The sequence below is a fragment of the Colobus angolensis genome, unplaced genomic scaffold (genome assembly GCF_000951035.1).
Source record: "Colobus angolensis palliatus isolate OR3802 unplaced genomic scaffold, Cang.pa_1.0 Scaffold462, whole genome shotgun sequence".
Taxonomy (NCBI): domain Eukaryota; kingdom Metazoa; phylum Chordata; class Mammalia; order Primates; family Cercopithecidae; genus Colobus; species Colobus angolensis.
The window spans coordinates 205,048-232,392 of NW_012118066.1; the positions used below are offsets into that span (position 1 = coordinate 205,048).

Consider the following 27,345-nt stretch of genomic DNA (forward strand, 5'->3'; position numbering starts at 1 on the left):
GCTGGGTATGTTGGCAGCTTATAGCTTTCAGCTTTAAGTCGATTCTGGAATCACCCTGAGCTGGGTACTGCTCTCAGCAGGAGAGGGCCACCTTGCCCCTTGTGACATGAGGAGGAAGCAGTGGCTTACTTCCCATAACTGGTCAGTAAAGTGTGGCCACCACACCTGAATTAGGATCAACTCTGAGTGGTTAGATCAACTTCAGGGCTCCCAGTAGAAATAGAAGAAACTTCTGTTGCAACTGCATCATGGTTCAACTTATCTCTCTGCCCAATCCTACTTCCTTTACTCCTTCCAAGGAGCTGTTCCCAAAAATACTCCCCAATGAAACTCCTGAATGCATATGTCAGAGTCTCAGACTCTGTTTCCCAGGGAACCTGACCTATGATAAAACCCAAACCAAAAGGCCTTGGCTGAGGTTGTGCAGAAGATATTAATGTCTTAAATTCTGTGGTTTCAGTAGGCATTTGAATGGCCAGGAATGCATCAAAAGCAAGGAGTTACACAGTCCTAACCCTCTATGTACAAATGATGTAATGAAAAGGCAGTGGGTAGAAGAGACGAAAGTATGGGTTTCAAATTTGTGAAAGACTTCAGTTTCATTTCTGTCCTTTCTACTCGTAAGCCGTGTGATCTCTCTCAGCTTTGATTTCTCTTCTAGGCATTTACTAAATATCATCTGAATGCCCAATCTGTGCTAGAATATACACAGCCAGGATGCTAAACATTATACAACAAGCACGTAGACGTTAAGAATAATTCAAGAGAAAACCCTGGGCAAAAGGCTTGAACCTCCAGCAAGGATCTTTGTCTCATTTATCAGGCATTGCCTCTGGGACAATTTCTTTTTCCAATGCTTTATTTTTTTTCACATAAATTGTGAAATGTATATACAAAGTATGCAAATCATAAAAAAGGGTTTTAAAAAGAATAAACCTCTACCTCTCAACCATCTAGCTTAAGAAAGAACACTGCCTGGAAAACTTCAGATTCTTTAGCTAAAGTCAAGGATGGTAACATCGACCATCTGAGCCCTTGGCACACAAGGGGTGATCAGTAAAGTATAGCTATGGCTATTAGAAATGAACAGAACTATCAGCCTAGAGATGATTATTAAACTAAACACATCCTAGACCGTTATAATTCTAGTCACAATTAAGAGACCCCTCTATGAAGTCATATCCTATACATCAAATGTACTGTTTTAAGTTATTTTCAGATATAGTCCATTAAAAGAAACTAAGTCTTCTTTTCCGTAAGATGACATATGCTTATACCTGACTCTGTAGAGTTCAGCTCCTGATTCCTCAGGCCCTCATGGACAGTCCTCGAGGACGGTACTCTGGGTCAAGAAAACACAGTAAAATAGTGAGATAATCCTTAAGATCAGTAAAGTGAGAGGCTTAGTTTCCTTCAAATCTAAGAAGAAAGCAAACGTGGCATGTTGCAAAATATGTAACAGAAGGTACTCCCTTGATGATTTTTTTTTTTAAAGAACAAGGCCGGGCTCACGCCTGTAATCCCAGCACTTTGGGTGGCCAAGGCGGGCAGATCTCAAGGTCAGGAGATAGAGACCATCCTAACATGGTGAAAACCCATCTCTACTAAAAATACAAAAAATTAGCTGGGCATGGTGGCGGGCACCTGTAGTTCCAGTTACTTGGGAGGCTAAGGCAGGAGAACAGCGTGAACCTGGGAGGCAGAGCTTGCAGTGAGCCGAGATCGCGCCACTGCACTCCCGCCTGGGCGAGAGAGGAGACTCCATCTCAAAAAAAACAATAAAACAAAATAAAAAAAAAAAGAACAATTATTTTTAAAACTATATATAGGGCATAATGAGCCAATGGATGTCTGTATATAGCATTGTGATACTACATATTCAAATTTTCTCTTCATTTATTGGGCAAAAAAAATTACAAAATTTCTTGTGAGATGCTTAAACCACAAATAAACTACTCATTTTTCAATAGTCAAAGAACAGAAACTTTATATAGGGTCTGTTTTCTTCATCCATTGGTTTTCAAATTAAAGACAAATTATGTTATTTTTAAAAACCCAGAGGCTTATTCTGTATGTAGCAATCACTGAAAAAAGGCTAATTTATCTTTTAGAATGCATCCTAACTAAAGCTGTGGATCAGTTTTGGCAACTAAGTCAAGGAAAAATCCAAGGCCAGTCTTTTTTTCATTATCATCTCACTTCTCTACTTGGGGTAAATGTCTATGGCCCTTCTCTCCACTTCTGTTGTTAGTTTTATTACCCACATAGTTACAAAGGTTTAGGTAGTTATAGAATTTGCTATATACAGAATTGTTTCCCCCTACTCAAATTCATATGTTGAAGCCGTAGTGCTCAGTGTAACTGTATTTGAAGATAGGGCCATGGGGAGGTAATTAAGATTAAATGAGGTCATAGGGTAGGCCGTAATCCAATAGCACTGCTAGCCTTATAAAAAGAGAGGGGTCCGGTGGTGCCCGGGAGAGAAAGAATTTTCCACCATGCAAGGACACAGCCAGAAGACAGCCATCTGCTAGCCAGGGAGAGTGCCCTCACCAGGAACCAAATCCATCAGCACTTTGATCTTGGATTTCTCAACCTTCAGAATGTAAGAAAATAAATTTCTGTGGTTTAAAGCAGGGGTCCCCAACCCCAGGGTCACAGACCAGTACCCATCCATGGCCTGTCAGGAATGGGGCCACACAGCAGGCGAGGGAGCATTACAGCCTGAGCTCAGCTTCCTGCCACGTCGGCAGCAGCATTAGATTCTCACAGGAGTGGGAACCCCATTGTGAACTGTGCGTGTGAGGGATCTAGGTTGCACGTTCCTTAGGAGAATCTAATGCCTGATGATCTGAGGTAGAAAAGTTTCATCCCGAAACCATTCCCCACCTCAGTCTGTGGAAAAACTGTCTTTCACAAAACCGGTCCCTGGTGCCAAAAACATCGGGGACTGCTGGCTTAAAGCCGCAAAGCCTGTGGTATTTTGTATGGCAGCCCCAGAAGATTAATAGAGAATTCAACACCCAATGTTTTAAAACACACATATACACACAGAAACCTTTGTACTTTTAAGGTTTGAAGGCATTACTAATTAACTGTTTCTCAAAAGCTATGTGTGCAGGTATGTTACAAATGAAGAATTTCTTGATGGGCACAAAGTCACTCCTTTGAATGTGTCTTTTCTTTTAGAGTTGTCTTCTACCCCAAGCTTTATTTTTTTCCACTGTGACAAATCATATCCTAATTTACAATTTTTGCTCTTCCTTAATGAACACCAGCATGGGGACTCTTATTTTCTTTCTTTAATTCAACTACCTTAAGGCTCTAAAAGCCAAAGAAAACTCAATTTAGACACCATCTTGGGAATGCATTGTACCCTTCTGTATATAATGTCATTTTAGAAAATACATATATTCCAAAGTATACAAATCATCAAATGTTGAATTAAAAAATTATGCTTCCATCTGAGAAAATGAGGAAATATACCCTCTGAAATAGTTATTTTTCTAGATATTCTAACTTGTAAACTGTTCAGACACATTATTACATTACTTACTGTTTTTCTGGCTGAACCACTGCAATTTTCCTCTGTTTATGTACTGTAGGAAGAAAAAAATATATAAATGCCAAGAAAAATAAAAAGACAAAGGAAAATTTATACATGTATTAAGGTTACATTAGCATATTTAAAACTTGGTTCTGTGTGAGTGTGTGTGTGTGTGTATATATATATATATATATACATACACATACAGTACTATAAATTAATGCTTATGTCTGAATATCTAGACTGAAGCACATTTTCTTGGTAGGGGTCTTTACACAAACAGCAAAAATAGTATTTTCAAGGCTCCCTGGGTCAGTAAGTGTTGGGAAAGCTGAATATCCACATGAATGAAGTTGGACCCTTACCTTAGATCAGTGGTCCCCAACCTTTTTGGCACCAGGGACTGGCTTCATGGAAGACAATTTTTCCATGGAACAGGGGATGGGGGGTCATTTCAGGATGAAACTGTTCTACCTCAGATTATCAGGCATTAGATTCTCACAAGGAGCATGCAACCTAGATCCCTCATGAGACAGTTCACAATAAGATTCGCGCTCCTATGAGAATCTAATGCCGCCCCGATCTGACAGGAGGTGGAGCTCAGGCACTAATGCTCACTCGCCCGCCACTCACCTCCTGCTGTGTGGTCCGGTTCCTAACAGGCCATGGACCACTACTGGTCCATGGTCCAGGGGTTGGGGACCCCTGCCTCATATCATATATAAAACTTAACCCAAAGGGGATCAAAGATCTAAACATAAATATAAAGGTTAAAACTATAAAACTCTTAGAGAAGAGCACGGAAGAAAACTATAAAACTTATTCTTAATAGTCAAAAAATGGAAACAATTCAAATGTCCATCAACTGTTAAATAAACAAAATGTGTTATATTTATAGAATGGAATATTATTCAGCTATATAAAGGAATAAAGAACAGATACACACTACAACATGAATGAACTCTGAGAGCAGTACACTAAGTGAAAGAAGCCAGTCACACAAGACCATGATCCCATTTATGTGAAATGTCTAGAATAGGCAAACCTATGGAGACAGAAAGTAGATTCGTGGATGCTGGGGGTGGGGATTGATTGCTAATGAGTACAGGGCTTCTTTCTGAAATGATGAAAATGTTCTCAATCTGACTATGGTGATAGTTGGTATGTCAATTATAACACTATAAAGCTGTTTAAATAAAGGGGGAAAGTGGGTTGCCACTTTTGAGGTTAGGTTGCAGAAAGACTCTGGCTTCCATCTTCTTCAACCTCTGTTGCTCTCTCGCTTCCTCACTCTGATAGAAGCCAGTAGTCACGCTGTGAGCTGCCTTACAGAGAGGCCCACATGGCAACGAACTAAAGGAAGGCTCCAGCCAGCACCCAGCAAAGAGCTCAGGCCCTCAGTCCAATAGCCCAAAAGAAGACGCATTCTTGCTGCTATGGTCGGAATGTTTGTACTCTCCAAAATTCACACTGAAACTTATCCACCAATGTCCTGGTATGAGAAGATGGGGCCTTTGGAAGGTGATTAGGTCACAAGGGCAGAGCCCTCATGATGCAGAATAGTGCTCTTACAAAAGAGACCCACAGAGCTAGTAGTCCCTTCCACCATGTGAGGACATGAGAAGGTGCCAACTATGTACCAGCAAATGTGCCCTCACCAGACACTGAATCTGCCAATGCCTGGATCTTGGGCTTCCCAGTCTCCAGAACTGTGAGAAATAGATTACTGTCATTTATAAACTTCCCAGTGTGTGGTATTTTGTTACCGCAGCTAGAATGCACTAAGACACTTGCCAATAATCATCTGCATAAAGCTGGGAGCAGATCCTCCCCACGGTGAGCCTTGAGATGACTGGAGCCCTGGCTGATAATTGAGCACAGCCTGTGAGAGACTCAGATCCAGAGGACTCACCTAAGTTGCACCCAAATTCCTGACCCACAGAAACTGTAAGGTATTAAATATTTGATACAATAAATAATTTCCTGTGCAGGAACAGATAACCAGAATGTCATTTTTTTTTCTCTGAAATGTCCAGATTAGTTTTAACTGGCATCAGCCACACAGAAGATTATTTAACAATCAATCCTCTAACCTAGAAATAGACAGATACCTCGTGCTCGGCGAGGAGTGCTGAGGGGGTGGCCATTGGTTTCACACCAGCCCAAAGGAAATATATCCATGGATTCCACACTCACAATATATTCAGGTATAGGCTTCTTAGAACCTGTTTAGATTTTAAAAAAAAAAAAACAAAAAATGTTTTTTAGACCATTAAATAACCTTCCTCATAAACTATTTTCTAGATAATGTTCTACTCTTGTAATAATGCAGACACAAGTCTCTTGACACAGAAATCATACATTTTCATGTATGATAAACATTATGAAAAAAAGTAAACTGTCCCCCATGTAAAACTGTATCAGGACCAAAATGCGTAGAGGATATACAAGGTGACACTTAAGCTAGGGAATAGCAAATAAGAAACTGGAACTACCACTGGTATCATTCAGACGGTTAGTATCACAGTCATTTCAGACAAATAGAAACCAAATGGCAAAGGTGAATTGTACTCAATGAGAACATCAGTTCTGGTACTTCAGGAGTAAGCCAGAAAAGAACAGTGAATTCAAATCAGGAAGTGATTTGGCAAGTTGCTGAACAAGGATTGCATGAAAGTCTACATTCAATATTACCCTTGATATCCGCATTAAATGCGAATTCTACAAATCAGAAATAGTAGGTACCATCTCAAAGTCTGACTATTTGGTAGCAGGCTAAAAAAGCAGCTCAGGACATATACAGTAACCATAGCACTGAGTACTCATGCAGTGCCTTGCATTCATAAACCTGTCCAATTATTGAATATTACTTTTAGTACAGTTTATCATTTGTACTCTATATACTTGTTGGTTCCACTGGGCTGCAGCAACCAAAATATGATCTCTTCAATAAGCTAGGTGTTAATGTTCATGCTCATATAACTTGGTCACATCAAAATACATGCTATTTGACTTATGTTTTCTCCTTCCAGAAAATAGGGGACTCTATAGTAAAGAATTTTTATTTGTATTCATTTCCTAAAATTTGAAATTTGAAAGCCAAGGACAGAAAAATAAATGTTTCGCTTAGAGTCTTGCATTACAAAAGTCTCTGAACAAGATCCCCATTTAACTAATCCATTAAGTTTAACAGACCACATTACAGGATTAAACAGGAAGCTCAAGGGAGAGTGGTCACAGGAAGGCTTCTGGAGTGCTGGCACTCACCCTCCAGCTGGAGCCACAGGTAGGAGCCTCTCACTGCAGTGATGGTAGCAACACACACTTCCTCAGGGAGAAGGGGGTTCGCCGCCTCAAGCTTCATGTTCTCTTTAAATTCATGTTCAGAAATTAACTAGAAAATGAATGAATCAAATCCATTTACTGGAGTAACACAGTATTAACTCATGTGCTCAGCCAGAAAACCTTTTTCAAGTAGTATTTAATCCCTAGGTTTAAAGATAACATTTATTTTGCATTGTTTTGCTTTTTAATGAAGCAAAAGGAAAATGTCTGCCTTTCTTGGTGTTATAGGAAGTATTCAGGAAGTACACTCTTTGATGTCAGATATTCCTGCATTATTGACCTTGCTCAAGCTGTATAGCCTCTTTTTGCCTCAGTTTCTTCACCTGTCAGATGAGGTTGAGAACTCCTATCTGGCTGTGCTATTACAAGGTATCAATGAAATAAAGTCTCTAAGGTTCTGTATCCTGAATCAAGTAGCTATCAACACTGTTGACTCACTTCCCCTCACATAAAGCACCCTATCATACCACAAACTGCCTGGTTCATACTTGTATGTGTATCATAAAAGGCAATCAGGATAAAGAATGTTTATCAACAGTGGGAAAGGGTCACTTAAAACAGAAAAACATCCAGCATCTGAGTCAAAATGGACAACTGAACATCTGCATTTGAGTGTTCTCTCTTCTGACACCTAACTTAAAAATTAAAGTTGTTTTTGGTTTGCTTCTGTTTTGAAGACAAAAACTTAATATCTATATTAAGATGGATGTAACAGGAGAGGAAACAACATTTTATAAGCTAAAATTTAGAACAGGATCTAGAAACTAAGTTAAAGAAAGGCGAATCTACGCTGGCAGTAAAGAAAGTGAAGAACCAGGTACTAGGCAACTGGAGGTAGAGGAGACGTAGTCAAAACAAGGAGGATTTGTTGAAAACATTTAAGAAACATTTAGGTTATGCCATTGGCTCCTCGACTCCATGCATTAGGGAAACCATTCCTTCCTCTCCCCTACAGAAGGTGAGACTTATCCTCTGGATAGGGTAAAAGAGAAGATGCCTAGGTAAGAGGACGCAAGGAACTGCTGAGGGCATGCATGCCGTGACAAAAACAGTGGTTAGCCTATGGACTGCTGAGAGGCCCAGCCCTCCGCCTCTACCCACCAGGAAGAGGACTAGAAGACACTTCTTATGGTGATATGATAAGCCCAAGAAGAAACACATAATGATATGGATTCAGGTTTCCCCAACAAATGGCCAATCAGATAGGAAAGTTCAAGGTTGACAAGCTCCATCTACCTGCTCAGAGCTTCCAATCAGCTCTTCTTTTTAGTCACTCATTCTTAAATATAGCAACAACCAAGAATTACTAGACACCTAAGAAGATGAAAGTTGAGAGTAAGAGAGACCAAAACAGACAAGCAACTTGGAAAAAGCAGTGATTATGCAAGAAGAAAACTTCCCAAAAGGTGTGTGTGTGGGGGGGGTGGATTAGGGGTGTTAATTAACATCCTCTGAGAGATAAGAAAAACTATTGCATCCTTAGAGCAAGAATAGTATGACATTAAAAATAAAGAAGTGCTGAGCACGGTGGCTCACGCCTGTAATCCCAGCACTTTGGGAGGCTAAGGCAAGTGGATCACCTGAGGTTGGGAGTTCGAGACCAGGCTGACCAACATGGAGAAACCCCGTCTCTACTAAAAATACAAACAAATTAGCCGGGCATGGTGGCACATGCCTGTAATCTCAGCTGCTTGGGAGGCTGAGGCAGGAGAATCGCTTGAACCCAGGAGGCGGAGGTTGTGGTGAGCCAAGATCGCGCCACTGCACTCCAGCCTGGGCAACAAGAGCGAAACTCGATCTCAAAAAAATAAAAATAAAAATAAAATAAAATAAAGAAGTATGTGTCATCCCAGCACTTTGGGAGGCAGAGGTGGGTGGATCGCCTGAGGTCAGGAATTCGACACAAGCCTGGCCAACATAGTGAAACCCCATCCTTACTAAAAATACAAAAACTAGCTGAGTGTGGTGGCTGGCACCTATAATCCCAGCTACTAGGGAGGCCGAGGCAGGAGAATCTCTTGAACCTGAGAGGCAGAGGTTGCAGTGAGCCGGGATCATGCCATTGCACTCCAGCCTGGGCAACAAGAGCAAAGCTCCATCTCAAGAAAGACAGAGAGAGAGGCAGAGAGAGAGAGAGAGAGAGAGAGAACTATTCAGAGTTCCAGAAAATAAAAAACATGATGCCAAAAATTAAAAACTCAAAAGGAAGGTCAAAAGACAAAGTTTAGGAAATCTTCCAGAAAACAAAGCAAAAAGACTAAGAAACATAAAACAAAGGATAAAAAGATTAAAAAAGAAGAGGTTTGATCCAGAGGGCCATAACCAAATAAAAGAACTTCCAGAAAGAGAAAAGAGACAAAACGGAAGGAAGGAAATCAAAGAAGTGATTCAAAAAAATTTCCCAACACAGAAAGGCACGAAGATCCAGAGAGAAAGTGCCCACTGAGAACCCAGCACAGTGGATGAAAACAGGCTCGCATCAAGATTCATCACTGTGAAAAGTGGTTCTATAATCTTCCAGAGAGGCGGCAAAAAAGCCTGTCATCTACAAAAGAACAAAAATAAGAATGGCTTTATAACTTTTAACTTCTTGACAGTAACACTAGAAGTTAGAAAACAAGTGAGCAATGTTTTCAGAATTCTCAAGTAAAATAACTTCCACATTGAGCCAAATCATGAATCAAGTTAGTACAGTGAAGACATTTTCAAATATACAGTGTCGACAAAACTTTACTTCCCTTGCACCCTGTTACAGGAAGCTACTGAGAGATGGGAATCCATCAAAACAAGGAAGCAAACCAAGGAAGAGGAGGCCATGAGATCTCTACAAAACAAGGGACCCCAAATCATACAAAAAGGGAGTGGGCAATTCCCTGGGTGACAAGGGCATTTCCATGATTAAAACTACACAGCAAAGCCGGCACGGAGGCTCACACTAGTAATCCCAGCACTATGGGAGGCCGAGGTGGGCGGATCACCTGAGGCCAGGAGTTCGAGACCAGTCTGGCCAACATGGTGAAACCCAGTCTTTACTAAAAATACAAAAATTAGCCAGGCATGGTGGCGGGCACCTATACTCCCAGCTACTCAGGAGGGTGAGGCAGGAGAATCGATTGAACCTGGCAGGCGGAGGTTGCAGTGAGCTGAGATTGCACCACTACACTCCAGCCTGGGCGATAAGAACAAGATTCTATCTAAAAAAAAAAACAAAAACAAACAAAAAAAACAAACAACAACAATAAAACCCACAAAAACTACACGGCAAGTCTAAAGAGCAACTCATCCAGAGAGACAGAGAGTGGAGGTTGCTAAGAGGGATGTCTCTTTAACAAAAGTGTTAGGAATCACAAATTTCCTGATGTGACTGCTTTTGCTAATGAGAGACTACTGGGAGGTGTGGAAAGCAGCAGCAATAGATAAAAGAAAATTAAGTAAATTAAAAACAAGGAAATTATTATTGAGGATAAAAATTTTTAAAAAGAAACAATCATAAAATACTGCAGTGCCAGGTGCAGTGGCTCATACCTGTAATCCCAACACTTTGGGGGGCTGAGGTGGGCAAATCACTTGAGGTCAGGAGCTCGAGACCAGCCTGGCCAACATGGTGACACCTCGTCTGTACTATAAAAATGAAAATTAGGTGGGTGTGCTGGTGGGCACCTGTAATCCCAGCTACTTGGGAGGCTGAGGCAGGAGCATCTCTTGAACCCAGGAGGCAGAGGCTGCAGTGAGCCAAGATCATGCCACTGCACTCCAGCCTGGGTGACAGAGCAAGACTCTGTCTCAAAACAAAACAAAACAAAACTGTAGTGCTCAGCTGTAATATTTGAATGCATATCATAATGTAAAAAATTCATTTTGTATTTAACCAAAAATTGTAATATAACTCTAAAGGAAGAAGAACAGGGTAAGACAGAGAAGAAAGGAAACAAAAAATAACTAAATGCTAATTTATCATAATATAGAACCAACAGACTCAGTACCATAAGACAGGGTGAAGTTAATTTGTTTTAATAAAGTCAAAGTTTTAAAATTAGAACCATGTGACATGTCTAAAATAAATGACTCAAAAGATAGAAGCTTTTCATTTTGAAAATGAAGAAATACAACTACTAGAATTACAGTGAGAAGAACAGGAAGTAGTTACTTCTGGGAAGGGAGACTGTGAAAAGGGGTAGGGCGGGGACTGCTATTTTACCTTCTAAGCCTTTTTCTGCTACATGGCTTTTTAAACCACATGCATGTATTATTTGGATAGAAGAATTTAAATAAGCTTAACAATTTTTCTCCACTTAATATTTCAACAGTTTTTCCTATTATTGAATCATGAAAAATAATCATAAAATTTCAAATTCACATGATTTCAGCTAAGAAAAAATAAAACCAATAAACTTATAAAACTAACTTAATTAGCAAACTAACTGATTCACTTCTGCAGTAAATGTATTTTCCTTTAGACCATGTGATTATAATCACCACTGTGCTCATCTGTATTAAGTGAGATGATTATCCTCAGAGTAATAACCACGGAAAACAAGGGAAGCGCAGCAGTCTCCGCAGCCCTGCATAGTAGCCATGAGGTCGTGGGGGTCCTCACCGGAGGGAAGCACCTCTGGGGAGCAGCTTCAGCACCACACTGTTTGAGGTAGTCAGCCCAGTCAAAGTCCTGGCTTGGGTAGCCTAGGTGGGGACAAATGAACAATGATTCACACTGCCACACTGCACATGCTTGCCCGGCTTCACCACTCACCAAGGGTCCACTCACAACTTCCAGTGCTGCTAGTCTGACAACTTTGATCATTTTAGAGGGGCAAAAAGCATTCTATAAATCTAGAGCACTGTTAATTTTATAAAATAGAGCAACTCTGGTCAAACTGTAAGAAGACAATGAGACTCTTTGGATAAATTTTTAAACTTTCAAATTTCAAACTAGGCATTTATTTTGAGCACTATTTTATATGATTAGTTGCTGGCAATTTGCCAAAAGAATTTAAGACAGTTATGAATGGATTTGATTTGTATATATAAATCCACTCTTACTGTCAATTCTAAAGGGCTCAGGCTCTTAAGGAAAAGAGACAGCAAATAGTACTAGTTAATCTGCAAAGACGAAGACTTTTCTTCGTTAAAGCTATTTCCTGAAATGTGTCTCAGGTATCACTGATACAAATGCTCTTGTCATTTTCAGATTCATATATTACAAAATATCAATGCTTTTATAATCTAAATCATGTGTTTATTTTAGAAAAAACAAGCTTAGCACCCCACTTAAGTCTATTAAGGTTCTTGACAGAAGCATCTCCAAGCTGCTGCTGACTCAGAACCATCTGCATGCAAAGAGCTGAGCAAGGCCCAACTGCCTACTGTGTCTGAGCTGCTCTCAGCCTCCCGAGAGCTTAATGTCTCATAGGCAAAAAACAGGTTACTCAAGTCTATGCCCTCTGACAGCCCAACAGTCCCTGCCTACCTGAGACTGGCACCATGTTCTCCCTTTGCCCCCACCTCAATTCCTGACAGTACATTTTCTGCCATTTTCAGTTATCTACTACCTTCCCTCTATTTACAAAGACACAGTTGATTTGTCTATAACAACACTGAAAGCTTCAGTGTTTTTAACAATTGTTTCTTCCTTTTCATATAGAGGTGGCAAGAAGAGTAAAGAACTTGGGATATCCAGAGCGTACCTGCAAAGCAAGAACTTCCTTCTGTGGCTATTCCACACCATACCCTCCAACCAGGCATTCTTCTGCTGTGTTCACTAATGGAGGAGAATCTAGGAAGTTCTGTTAATATTTCCCCCTATTTGCCCCTTGAAGGGGCTGGGTTGTACTCACTGAGCTTGTCACTCTTCCTAGGAATAAGCTCAATGCCTGGCTTACAGCAAACATTACGTAAATGTTTGTTGGATGAATAAAAGCTAATGAAAGACAAAAGGTTCTGAGTGTATGACCCTTGTTAACACGAAAGAGTACTTCCAGCCCAGTGTTCCAGCAGTCACCATTTAGAAAGTGATGCTATGCTTTACTGAAAACCTACTAATAACATATACATAGACTGCCAATCAAATAATCTGATTTGCTAATTTAAAAAATCAGATAAACATCTGAAATGTTCTAGATTCTCTAAGTTTAAAAATATTAAAAATTTCAGTCAAGCTCAACTAAACCCATTAATTAAGAGCCTTGATTAAAGGATCAAAGACTATATTTTGCAAAGTTGCAAATATCAGGAAAACGAGCTTTTATTTTCCTACCTACTGCCTGAGACCTACTCTTCACCATAAACTTCTCTCTAGAAAGTTCCCTCCATGATAAGACTCAGACACCTAAAGATAATCAGTAATCTACCTTCTAACTCTGGCTCTATGGCCTCTTCTTCAAGCCAGCCCCAAATGCTCACTGTGCATCCAAGCCCACCCCTCTGCCACCCCTAACAGACATAAATTGAACTAAGGAGCCAGCACAGAACCCAGGTTCAAACCTGGCTTTCTAGGCGGTTATGAGGGCACAGATAACAAAGTCAGAGGATAGAACACACTCTCTTTTTTTTTTTGAGATGGAGTCTTGCTGTCGCCCAGGCTGGAGTGCAGTGGCGCGATCTCGGCTCACAGCAAGCTCCGCCTCCGGGTTCACGCCATTCTCCTGCCTCAGCCTCCCAAGTAGCTGGGACTACAGGCACCTGCCACCACGCCCGGCGAATTTTTTGTATTTTTTAGTAGAAACGGGGTTTCGCCGTGTTAGCTAGGATGGTCTTGATCTGCTGACCTCGTGATCCACCCGCCTCGGCCTCCCAAAGTGCTGGGATTACAGGCGTGAGCCACTGTGCCCGGCCCACACACTCTCTTTAATAGTTTTTTAGCTCAATTTAAGACTTTGAAATATGTAAATATATGGAATCTAGACCTTTCCTTACACTTTTCTCAGACCCCAAAAACGTTAAGAACAGGCTAGGGCATGAGGAGAGGGACAAAAGATTTAAGCAATGCCATCTGACATGTCTTATCTCAAGGAGAAGCTCTCAAGTAACAACTCAGAAGAGAGCAAATGTGTACCTGGAGGGGGGCTGATGTGTAGGCCATTCTTCAGACTCCACTGCACAGGGAAGATGCCAGGACTGTCGGCGTGGCACACAAAGGATCGCCGCACGTGGTTTTCAGGTCGCAAGTCATCCATTTCCACCAGAAAGTACTTCTCATCAAAAACCTATACATGCAATTAATAGGTGAAATAGACAAATGCATGTGCTTTTTCCTTGGCACAGCCAAACATACTACAAAAGTTCATAATCATGTGGGTATTAATAATACTAAACACTAAATGTTAGCTCTGTGTTACATAATGCATATAATTACTGTTTTAATTAAATGCTTTTCATGTAGCAATTCAGTTTCAATCTTCTTAATCGAATGAGTTAAGTACCATTATATATATATATATATATATATATATAAAATACATATATACTTTTTGGAGACAGGGTTTTGCTCTGTTACCCAGGCTGGAGTGCAGTGGCATGAACGTTGCTCACTGAAGCACTGCAGTCTTGACTTCCTGGGCTCAGTTGATCCTCCCACTTCAGTCCCTTGAGTAGCTGGGACAACAGGCATGCACCATCACGCCCAGCTAATTTTTTAATTTTTGTAGAGACGTGGTCTTGCTACATTGCCCAGGCTTGTCTCAAACTCCTGGGCTCAAGTGATCCTCCTGTCTCAGCCTCGCAAAGTGCTGGGATTACAGGCATGAGCACCACACCTGGCCCAAGTACCACTATCAACTCCATTTTGCAGATAAGGAGAATGAGTTCAAATACAGGTTAAATAACTTGCCCTAGGTTACAAAATGAGGAAGAAGCAAAACCTGGATCCAAACCCATGTAGTTGGGCTCTGAACAAAATTTAGTCTAAACTTAGTGAGAAGCTTAGTTTAAGCTCATGCTACTGTGTATTAGTTTTTCAAATCCTAGGCCAGTTTCAAATGCCAACGAACGAACTTTATTTATTTACTTATTTAGAGACGGAGTTTTGCTCTTGTTGCCCAGGCTGGAGTGCAATGGCACAACCTTGGCTCACCACAACCTCCGCCTCCCGGGTTCAAGCGATTCTCCCACCTCAGCCTCCTGAGTAGCTGGGATTGCAGGCATGCGCCACCACATCCAGCTAATTTTGTATTTTTAGTAGAGATGGGGTTTCCCCATGTTGGTCAGGCTGGTCTCCAACTCCCGACCTCAGGTGATCTACCTGCCCCGGTGTCCCAAAGTGCTGGGATGACAGGTGTGAGCCACTGAGCCCAGCCAAAGAGAAAACTTTATGAACATCCTCTGGCTTCCCACTAGCCCTCCCTTCAGACTCTAGATAGGGCCTTCTGGCCCCACTTTCAGGCTCAGAATCCCTCCTTGCTTTGAGAATAATCCTCCAAGACAGGGAAAACTTAAATCTCAATAGATCAGACAATTTAGCACCCAAGCAACTATTCCTCTAGTCACATTCAACTTTGGCTTCTATTTTCAGTAAATGTGCTTCTGCTCTAGTTGGAAACTGAAATTCTCTGGCCAATGCCTCAGTTGTAGTGACTGAGCAGGGCCTTGATAACCTTACTTCTTACTTTTGTCAGTATTCCAAAAGATTAAATCTGAATCTGGAATACATAGCTGGAACCAGGCCACTGCTAGAACTTTTAACACTAATTGCTTAATCCCCACTCATATCCTCATTCCAAAGAGCTCTGCATCTAGTTAGACGTTGATGAGACTGCCTGCCTCTGACTTTACAGATACTCTGCCTCCTAAAGGAGTTAAATCTCCTTTACTTATATACAGCTAGGCATGCCCCAAAGAATGCGTCCCCTACTAGTCTAGTGCCCAGGCCCAAGATTGCTTTGGCTAGGGTTACCAAGCTCTGAAGAAGGAACGGGCCACAGCAAACTGGACAAATACAAAACGTGCACAGAAGTAATTCTAACTGCATGGCTTAGAAGGAAAAATGGGTTGCATCAATAGAGCTTAAAGATCAAAACACTACCAATTTCCTAAATCAGTCACCTTGACAGGGATTCTTACCAAGAGAGTTATCCCCATTTTACCTTAACAACTGTAGCCGGAGAGATCCCAAAAGGAGACCAGGGGTCTACAGCTTCCAATTTCATGTTTACAGAGAATGTATGAATGCCAATAACTTGTTTGTCCTGAAATGCAGACACCAAAAGGGGATGAAAACATAGTATCTGAATCAATTTTACACTTACATGTAGCTGAATCCTACTGTGATTAATAGAAATATCCAGCTCTGGTAAATCCTATAGTTTTCTTCTTTTTTTTTAAATGTGCAAAACTAGCCAATATAATTTTCTTCTCTGGAAAAAACTATCCAGGAAAAAACAAAAACACAGAAAGTGCTTCTACTCTCTACATTCAAAGACAAGGAATATCTGGAGGAAAAAACAAATTTATTTTGTAAGTTAGGGGTATGTAGTTAAGGGTAGAAAAGAAAAGATTCAAACTACTTCAGGAGAACTTGGGGAGAAAATCTAGACAACTGTTAGAAGAAAACAAGGATGATCATCAGTCCAGTGTTAAGACACCCTCCATTCTTACCGACTGCAGGGGCTACTTTACACTTTCACCCTTGGCGTTGCTTTACTCTACTGTAAGAGGAGCAATACCGATCTATCATATGTTTTGTTTTTACCTTAAATAAGTAAGATGGTAATGGCTCTTCCTCTTCCTCTTTCACTTTGGCCAAAATCTCTTGCCACTCAGCTTCATTTTTTAGATGTCTGATGGCTTTAATAAAACATGACAACATGCTTTAGATGATGAGAAACTTATACTTTTTACCTGTCCTGAAAGCATTCACATAAACAAAAAAAAGTCACTTTCCACTGGAACTAGAAAAGGGTTCAAGCTCACTTATATCCCTCTACACTTAAAGAACTTGCACCTGAACTTCAGCACTTTGCTCTATGCAGAGCCTGGACAGCTTGGCTTTATGAAAATACCTACAGTAAGATCATAAGGATTGCTGTAATCCATAAAATTGTAATACAACATCCAAATTGGGGCACATAATAATAAATGCAAATTGATTTAAACAGTAACTCCAGAAATACCAATATTATTGGTATTTCTTTTAATCAACAATTTCCTGTGACCCAATTTTCTATATACCTAGCTAAATGCTCCCTAGATAATTTTTTCTTTATTTTATCTAGGTCAAGGGTCAGTATGGGTTGGCACAGCAGTCTATGAGGTATATCAGTAAGTGTGGTAAATTATAAAAGCAATAAAAAGAAAAGAAAAATAGGCACTTGGCCAGGTACGGTGTCTCACGCCTGTAATCCCAGCACTATGGGAGGCTAAGGTGGGCGGATCACTTGAGGTCAAGAGTTCGAAACCAGACTGGCCAACATGGTGAAACCCCGTCTCTACTAAAAATACAAAAATCAGCCAGGTATGGTGGCATGTGTCTGTAATCCTAGCTACTGGGGAGGCTGAGGCACAAGAATTGCTTGAACCCAGGAGGTGGAGGTTGCATGACACTGCACTCCAGGCTGGGTAACAGGGCAAGACTCTGTCTCAAAACAAAAAACATACAAACAAACAAAAAAACAAAAACAAAAGCAGAACAACAAGAACAAAAAAGAAAAATAGGCACTTAGTTTAACAACTCCATATAAACTGTTTTGTTACAGCTCTACTATAATTAACAAAGGTTTTCATAATATGCAGAATATATTTTTTTAGCCTCATAGATATTAATAACATAGCATGTTAATGCCACAGAAGAAAAATGCTCTATTACTCTTCACCTGAAGGAGGCTGAAGCTCGTATCCCTGTTGAGCAGCCCAACCAACGTGATGAAGAAATGGATCCAAGTAATACAACCAATGTTCATAATTGTCAGAACTTTCAAGTCCTTCATAACGTAGCTTCAGCCTTCCTCCAATGTTTTCTACTACAGTAACAATCCAAGTGCTTAAAGAGTCCCGGAAAGCTTGACATTCTAGTCTGGATCCTGGAGCAATGAGATCTAACGGATTCCTCCCATTACGGAGCTGTAGGATTAAAAAGTGAAACAATCCAGTAAGAGAAATTAATATAATATTTTTGAAAAACCACCTTCTAAATGATTCAAACCAGCCTTCGTATTTTTTACCCATTCAAAAGCCACTGACACTAAATTGTCTATCATCATACAAACCTCTTATAGTATTATTTCTAGGTGATATGAAAATGTTTATCTTAAAGAATATCTATAATGCAGTAAAATTGCTCTAACATATCTCTAGCTCTAGGATTATGTTATGTAGTTTTATTTAGTAAGAATTTTTAAAATATAATAATTCCTCATCTATTATAAAACAAATATGGGCCAGGCATGGTGGCTCACACCTATAATCCCAGCACTTTGGGAGGCTGAGGTGGGCAGAACACTTGAGGTCAGGAGTTCAAGACCAGCCTGGTCAACATGGTGAAACCCTGTCTCTACTAAAAATACAAAAATTAGCTGGGTGTGGTGGTGGGCACCTGCAGTCCCAGCTACTTGGGAGGCTGAAGCAGGAGAATCACTTGAACCCAGGAGGCGGAGCTTGCAGTGAGCCGAGATCGCGCCACTGCACTCCAGGCTGGGCGATAGAGCTAGACTCTGTCTCCAAAAAAAAAAAAAAAAAGCAAATATCAAAATACCATCATCATCATTAAAGAAAAAAATCAAACATGACAAAAGTCAAAGTCACCTATAATCCCACCTCAAAGAAAGAACCACAAGAAACACTTTGGCATACACTGTTTTTCTCCATACAAGTCAATATCCACCTCTGCCAGTCTGTCTGTTTCTATGTTTTGAAAAATAGAAACACTGCATACTGTTTCTTAATTGTTCTTCACTTAGTACATCATAGGTATCTTTCTACAATAGCATATATAACTCTTCCTCATGTTTTATAGTATTTTATGATATTTTACATTGTAAATGGGCAATAATTTATCCAGTTACCTACAGATAATATTTCAGTTGTTTCTGATTTTTTATTGATGTCATAACAATGTTCAAATCAACAGAGTAAAAGCTTTTGATTACAGCGATGGAAAGGAAAAGTTTAACTCTCACTATCTAGAAGTATATTAAAAACTACAATAAAGAAAAGAAATTCATTATCAAGTTATCATTTAACCATTTCTAATACACAGCCTTACATTTTTTTCCCAGTAAAAACTGCTCTGTGACACTTACATATCCAGATATGCAAAGGGACATATGAACAAATGAAGAAAAAGATTCAGAGCTAAAAGTCAGCATGGCAGACTCATGGTCAATGAAGAGTAGAATAGTTTATCAATTCATCCATTCATTAAAATGTTACTGTTTAGTACGTGTCAGGCCCTGGCTAAGCATATATAAACGAGCCAGAGTACAAAAAATAAAAACCAGTTTGAAATTGAGTATTCATCAATCAAAATTTAAAAGGGAATGTGAATGGATCATAGAAGTAAATGTAAGGCCTAAAACCATAAAACTCTTAGAAAATACAGGAGTAAATCTTCTTGACCTTGGGTTAAGCAAAGCCTTCTTAGATATGATACCAAAAGCACAAGCAACAAAAGAAAAAAAGATAATCTGGATTACATCAAAATAAAAAATGTTTATGCTGTAAACAATAAAAAGCCACAGAATGGAAAAAATATTTTCAATATTTTGAAATGCATGTATATTTTGAATGCATAATAATACATCCAACTCAATAATAAAAAGACAACCCACTTCAAAAATGGGCAAAGAAATGTCTCCAAAAAGGATACAGAAATGGCCCATAAGCACAAAAAAAATACTCAACATCAATAGCCCTTAAAGAAATGCAAAATGAGATGCCACTTCATACCCACTAAGTCAGCTATAATAAAAAGGACAACAAGTGTTGGCAATGATGTAGAGGGATGGGAACCTTTATACACTGCGTTTCACATATGCCACAAAGAATTTTGCCAGTATGACAGAAAGTGACAAGATATAACTTAGAAATGTCATAACCAATAAATCCATTTCACAAAATCAAGAGATCTATATTCATTAACAAGCTCAAAGGCTACACTAACTTAAAAGGACTGCTGAAAGGCAGGTGGAAGGCAGGAGTACAACAGGTCCAGTGTCTTCTGAGCAAAAAAAAAGAAAAAGGGTGGGTTGGGGTCTCCAAGTCACCTGGGGTGGGAGTTACAAATGTCCACCTTGAAGCAGAATCAACCCCTGCTTAGTTTCAGAGTGAAAGCCCTCAGAAGGTCCTATTTTCCAACTGTATAAAAGAATCTGGGAAATTAGATTGTTTATGTGTTAGCAACTAATTCAGAAAATATTTAGGCACTAAGCAAGTCACCAGTTTGCAACTTCTAAGGGTAAGTTTAAAATTCCCAATACCTGTGCCTATGTCTCAAATAATAATGTTTATTCGCTTCAGAGTGATAAATAAGCAACCGATTTTAAGATTCTTTGAAAGATTAGATGGGTTTTCCATGCCGATGTGGCATAGAGTAATACTCACGCCCTCTAGCAGTGGAACAGGAGGACTACATGCTCCTATCAGGGTCTGCCGCAGAAACTCATCCCAGTCAGACACTTTATCTCTGATGCCTAGATGAGGGAATAAATGACTGATTACTCAAAATGCCAGCCAACAGAATGCAGAGAAATCGAGCCAGTGGAGATGGTTTAGAGGTATTTCTCATTTTAAGATCTAAGAGTCAAACATACTGCTTCTTTGAGAGCTTGAAAAGATAAAACAAAATAAAACCAAAAATACTTCTCTAGATGGAGCTACTTTCTGGTTAGTTTATTAAGAGTTGTATATAAAACAAGGAGAATAGGCCCAACTACCTGTTTCTAAAATTTTATCCAGAAGGTACCTTCCTTTATTTTTTATGATGGAAAATTTCAAACATACAAAAAGAAAAATGATCTAATGAATCCTAAGTGCCCTGGCGTCAACAACTGTCACCTCATGGCCAATCTGTTTCATCTAAACCAGGATTTACAAGCTACAACCCATGGGCTTAATTCAGCCTACTGTCTATTTTTGTTAATAAAGCTTTACTAGAACATGGCCATACCCATTTGTTTACATATTGTCTGTGGCTGCTTTCACACTACAAAGGTAGCGTTTTAGCACCTTTGACAGAGATTGTATGATTAGTAAAGCCTAAAATATTTACTATCTTGCCCTTTACAGATAATTTGCCAATGCCTGGCTTATACCTCACACTCTGCCCATTCCCAACCGAGGATCAGTTAGAAGACAATTCCAGATAGCATACAATTTCATCCATATATATATTTCAGTACATATTTCTAAAAGAAAATATTTTCTTACAAAGTGTTATATAAAGGTAATCAGTAGAACAAAAATAAGAACCTTTCTATAAGACGAAAGAGAAACTGTATGTGTAAACAGGATAGATCACATAGTTAAAAAGAAACTACATACACACAAAGTATGTAACATTTAACAATATAAAATTGAGGCCATGTATATTAATAATATCAATAAGTGTTAATGTTAATGGACTTACTCTTCCATTAGAAGTAAACAAATAAATTTAGATTTCCTCATTAAGCAAAATCAAGGAAACCTAACTGTATACGGAGCTTGTGAGATAATCACACAAAGAGGAACTATTTCAGTGACTTTAAAATACAGTAAAACGTGAAAGTACGTCCCCAGTTAGGGATATATACTCTAAGGACGATAGCAACAACAACAAAAAAAATGCAAAGAAAAAATCTTAAGCTATTTTTAGTAATCCTATTGTTAGTGGTAGACTTGATGTTATTACTTTGAAATAGTTGTTTGTATGTGGTAGGCAAAAGCAAATAAAGAATGAAATGTGGTCGGGTGCGGTGACTCACACCTATAATCCCAGCACTTTGGGAGGCCGAGGCAGGCAGATCATGAGGTCAGGAGATCCAGATCATCCTGGCTAACAAAGAATGAAATGTGTAATTGAGAACTAGGATTTTCAGCATGATAGAAAGGAAATAAAGCTTAGATGGATGAGTTAAACGAAAGCACTATCTTTCTGAATTTGTATTGGAAGCATCATGATGTAATTTATCCTGAGAAGAAGAAGAAATGCATTAACTCTAGACACTGAAAAGGCCAAGAAACACTAACCCAGTGACAATGAGCACACCCAGGTCTCTATTTATCTTGTCTCCACTGCTTTACCTGTGTTCTTTTTTTTTTTTTTGAGACGGAGTCTCACTCTGTCGCCCAGGCTGGAGTGCAGTGGCGCGATCTAGGCTCACTGCAAGCTCCACCTCCTGGGCTCACGCCATTCTCCTGCCTCAGCCTCCAGAGTAGCTGGGATTACAGGCGCCCGCCACCACGCCCGGAGAATTTTTTGTATTTTTAGTGGAGACGAGGTTTCACTGTGTTAGCCAGGATGGTCTCTGCCTCCCAGGTTCAAGCAGTTCTCCTGCCTTAGCCTCCCGAGTAGCTGGGACTACAGGTACATGCCGCCATGCCCAGCTAGTTTTTATATTTTTAGTGGAGAGGGGGTTTCACCATGTTGGCCAGGCTGGTCTCAAACTCCTGACCTCAAGTGATCTGCCAGCCTGAGCCTCCCAAAGTGCTGGGATTACAGGTGTAATCCAGCTACCATGCTGGACCATAATTCAGGTAAACCTTACAGAAATGAAAGAGGCCTTGTAGTACATACTGAAAGGGATTACTATGTATATAGTAAAATCAAATGAGGGCAGCTACATCAAAATTGTTCTAATGAAAGTACTGAACTTTAAAGCAAAAATAACACCATGGCTATTTAGGAAAAAGACCAAGTTTCTTACAAAGGAAAGAAAACAAGATTTTCATCAGAGTTATTAACAATGGTTTATGCCAAAAGACAATGGAATGTAACATATTTAAGAAATTTAATGAAAGAGAAAATATGAGGATTTTATATCTAGCCAAACTGAACTTCAGATCTAACGGCTATATACAAACGGTTATGAACAGGTAAGAACTAAGTAATATTGTTCCCATGAGCCCTTTCTAAGGAGTTCACTAGGGAATGAGCTTCAGATGAGCAAATTGATGAGGTAACATTAGCATGCGAAATGGTAGTGAATTAAATATATATATAACTATAGAACTTAAACTAAATGATGGTTGTAAGGGAGATACTATGGTATATATAATAGCTGCATGCTCTGAAAATGTAGTTACAGTATTACTACAAAAACTACGGGACAAGAATGTGGAAAACGTGAATAGTTGTATAAGCCTACTCATTGTCTTAAAAAAAAAAAAAAACAGCTTTCTTGCCATGTAATTTAACTATTTAACTTTTAAGTGTTAACTGAGAGTAAAAGGATATTACCTGAAATGAGATGCTGAAGGAGAGGAAACAGCTTACAGCTAACTTCAGTATTGTTTATAGAAACAACAACAAAATAGATAGTCCAAAAATAGAGAGGACTTAAGGCCAGAAGTTCGAGACTGGCCTGGGCAACACAGCAAAACTCTGTATCTACAAAAAAAAAGTTTAAAAATTAGTTGGGTGTGGTGACACACACCTGCAGACCCAGCTACCTGGCAGGGGTGAGGTGGGAGAATCACTTGAGCCCGGGAGTTCAAGGACACAGTGAGCTAGGATCACGCCACTGCACTCCAGCCTGGGTGACAGAGCGAGACTCTGTCTCAAAAAATAAAATAGAATGAAATTATTGTAAATGTTATTGGAATAGCTGGTAAAAACTGAATAAGGGCCAAAAATTGAGTAAGGGCCAGGCATGATGGCTTATGACTGTGGTGCTAGCTATTAGGAAGGCTGAGGCAGGATAACCACTTGAGCCCAGGAATTGGAGACCTGCCTGGGTGACATAGCAAGACCCTGCCTCAAGAAAATGGAAATGAAAATAAAAATAAAAATACTAGAAAGTGATATAAATATAAAAATAAGACCATGTTTATTAAACAATGTTCCTTTTAAAAAACTGAGTACTATCTGTAGATTAAACAACAGTATCGTATCAAAGTTAATTTCCTCATATTCATATTTTACTGTGACATGAATACTTTGTTTTTAGAAATATATACAGCATTTTTGAATAAAAGGGCATCATGTCTAAAACTGACTCTCACATGGTTCATTAAAAGAACATACGTAAAGCAGTAGAGACAAGATAAAGTAAACATAATATATGTCAACATTAACAACATTTGGAGAAACTTGGCAAAAAGTCTCCAATAATTTTTCATATGATTCTCATAACTTTCGGTAAATCTGAAATTATATCAAAGTAAGAAGTTAAAAGAAAAATACCAAAAGTCAGGTGTTTTCATTTTTTTGAGACAGTCTCACTCTGTCATCCAGGCTGGAGTGCAGTGGCACGATCTCAGCTCACTGCAACCTCCACCTCCCAGGTTCAAGTAATTCTCCTGCCTCAGCCTCCTGAGTAGCTGGAATTACAGTCGTGTGTCAACACACCCGGCTAATTGTTTCGTATTTTTAGTAGAGACGGGGTTTTGCCATGTTGGCCAGGCTGGTCTCAAACTCCTGACCTCAGGTGATCCACCCGCCTCAGCCTCCCAAAGTGCTGCCATTACAGGCATGAGCCATCCCACCCAACCAACTCAGGGATTTTCTTAAATCCGGAGTCCTCTTATCTTTCCCCACCTTTATCTCACCCTTCTCTTTCTTTTGCCTTTATTGTCTCTCTTCCGCTTAATTTGGTTTCTACTCCTTCTGGAATGGTGCTTGATTTGGTTCATTTAAGAGTTCCTAATTACCAGATTGCTTGAGGGTATGAGGAGAGAGGACAATAAAAACAAAAGAAAATCAACAGCACATCAGTCTGGCCCAAAGGGCTTAAAAACCACCAGATCTACAAATCTCCAACTCAGAGAACCTCACAGTCTGAAAGGATGATAAGCAGCTAGTGTTCCCTATGAGCATCATAAAAACCTGAGGCTTTATGGAGCAAAGAAAATAATTTTAAAAGACAGGGAAATGTGTATTATTCCTTATAAATATTTTCACTCAAAATGCTAACCTAGAAAAGCTGGGTAAACCTATAGGCTTGAGAGATGGAAAACCTCAAGATTGTGGACAATCCAAATTTTCTTATAGCAAAATCATGTCACGTCTTGATAGGAAGTATTTCATTACCTTCTGGGGCTTCAAGGGTCTTCTTATTCTGCTCACACCACCCAATGGGGTAGAGATCAGCCTTCCTGATGTCACACCAGAAATCTGCTCTCCGATCCTCCCCATAGCCATCATAGCGGAGAAGGAGCAACTGTTCACAGGTGGTGATGATGGTGGCAACCCAGTAGGTTTCAGGATCTGTTCTCACAGCCACCTCCAGCTTCATCCCAGGAGCAAATCCATTTTGCAAACGTGTGTCCACCTTAACAGGGAAATGTTATTAAACATCAGACAAGTATCTTAAATGAGTATTTCTTTGACCAATGTTCTTTTTTAAGACTTAGAATTCTGAAGCACTAAATGCAAGAACATCTCAAGGAAAACCTGAGAAATTCCAATTCTAACTTACAGAAGTAATCCAGACAAAACAAACGAATAGCAATATTGCTCTGCTCCATCTGACAATGAAGGAACTCAATATTTTCACCAAAGCAGTCTATAATGATTACAGAAAATGCTTCCTATTAAGTATATACATTACTAGTCACTATTTTAATAGCTTTCAACCCATTGTTTTCAAGAATGATTTTTGCATCCATCAACAGGAAATTTATGAAGCTAGAAAAGTGAAAAGACAAAAATAAACCATAATGATAATAAATTAGTACAATATGTACCATATACAGGGAGCCATATTTCCCAGTTTCCCTACAAGTCTATGTTTCCACCAATTACTCTTAAATAATATTTAATAACATCCCCTTTCCCTCTCAAAACTGTTCTAATTTAGATGAAACGTTATATGGTCACAAAGGTCTGGGTTAGCAAATCTGGAACTATTAATACTTTACGTGTATATCAACATTAAATAAATACACTATGAATAATAAAAGCCAGGTTTCTCACCATGGGAGAAAAAAGTGACAAATAAGCAAAGGGAACCCTGTGGTGTTGGACTGAAATCAGACATATCTGAACAGGGACATGATGATTGACTGGTAGGCAGATAGAGACAGACAGACAGTTAGATAGATAGATGAATGGATAAAGAAATGAACAAATAATAGAGATAGAGACAACCATACACATGTATTTCCCAACTCTGTCAATTAAGAGGGACTACAAAAATGACAGCTAGTCACAATAAGCAAATATAGTGTACAAATTTTGATTTCTTTCTTTTCTTTTTTACTTTTGAGACAAAGTTTTGCTCTGGTCGCCCAGGCTGGAGTGCAGTGGCGCGATCTCGGCTCACTGCAAGCTCTGCCTCCTGGGTACAAGTGATTTTCCTGCCTCAGACTCCCAAGCAGCTAGGATTACAGGCGCCCGCCACCAGGCCCAGCTAATTTTTTGTATTTTTAGTAGAGATGGGGTTTTACCATGTTGACCAGGCTGGTCTTGAACTACTGACTTCAGGTGATCTACCCACCTCAGCCTCCCAAAGTGCTGGGATTACACGCATGAGCCACCACGCCCGGCCTCTTTTTTATTTTTTTAGACAGGGACTGGCTCTGTCACCCACACTAAAGTGTAGTGGTGCAATGTCGGCTCACTGCAACCTCAAGTCATCCTCCCACCTCAGCCTCTTGAGTAGCTGAGACCACAGATGTGCGCCACCATGCCTGGCTACTTTTTGTATTTTCTGTAGAGACAGGGTATTGTCGTGTTGCCCAGGCTGGTCTCAAACTCCCGACCTCAAGCAATCTGCCCATCTTGGCCTCCCAAAGTGCTGAAATTAGTCATGAACCACTGTGCCTGGCCCAAATTTTGATTTCTAAATACCATCTTCCAATAAAAAAAAACAAAACAAGGACTTCAGGGAAAAAAAACCGTATTCTGATTCTGGGATAGGAAAAATACAATTAGAGCCTGGAATATCTTGTGATGCCAGAAAGTAAGGAAATGATCAAAAAATGGGAGTATGTTGAAGGAACATACAAGACAACTAGAAGGATCTCACTGGCTACATGTGGGACAATTTGAGCAATAAAATAAATAGTGAGAGTAATGCATTATAACTAATAGATTTAAATAAGTATCCATGAGTCCACACTGATATAAATAAACAGGGGAGAGGGAATAGATATTCCTTAGAGTAGAAAACCAGTTAATAAATATTGGGAAAAAAAGATGGAAATAGAAAATCACTAGTAGACAACCACCACAGAGACAAACATTGCAGGAGCCGGGCGCAGTGGCTCATGCCTGTAATCCCAGCACTTTGGGAGGCCGAGGCAGGTGGATCACAAGGTCAGGAGATCGAGACCATCCTGGCTAACACAGTGAAACCCTGTCTCTACTAAAAATACAAAAAAAATTA

At 39.7% G+C, this 27,345-nt stretch overlaps 1 protein-coding gene across 1 annotated transcript in view; it reads right to left on the reverse strand.

Moving 5' to 3' along the window:
• The window catches only part of SFMBT1 (Scm-like with four mbt domains 1), a 160,970-nt gene that overhangs the window by 10,090 nt on the left and 123,535 nt on the right, over positions 1–27,345 (reverse strand). The window contains exons 6-16 of the mRNA XM_011958242.1: positions 25,047–25,287; positions 20,420–20,508; positions 17,695–17,941; positions 16,575–16,669; positions 15,970–16,071; positions 13,944–14,094; positions 11,490–11,572; positions 6,815–6,941; positions 5,659–5,772; positions 3,557–3,599; positions 1,278–1,342 (exon numbers count right to left, since the gene is read on the reverse strand). Coding sequence (XP_011813632.1) covers positions 1,278–1,342; positions 3,557–3,599; positions 5,659–5,772; positions 6,815–6,941; positions 11,490–11,572; positions 13,944–14,094; positions 15,970–16,071; positions 16,575–16,669; positions 17,695–17,941; positions 20,420–20,508; positions 25,047–25,287 — 1,357 coding nt within the window. The remainder of the gene's footprint in view (positions 1–1,277; positions 1,343–3,556; positions 3,600–5,658; positions 5,773–6,814; positions 6,942–11,489; positions 11,573–13,943; positions 14,095–15,969; positions 16,072–16,574; positions 16,670–17,694; positions 17,942–20,419; positions 20,509–25,046; positions 25,288–27,345) is intronic.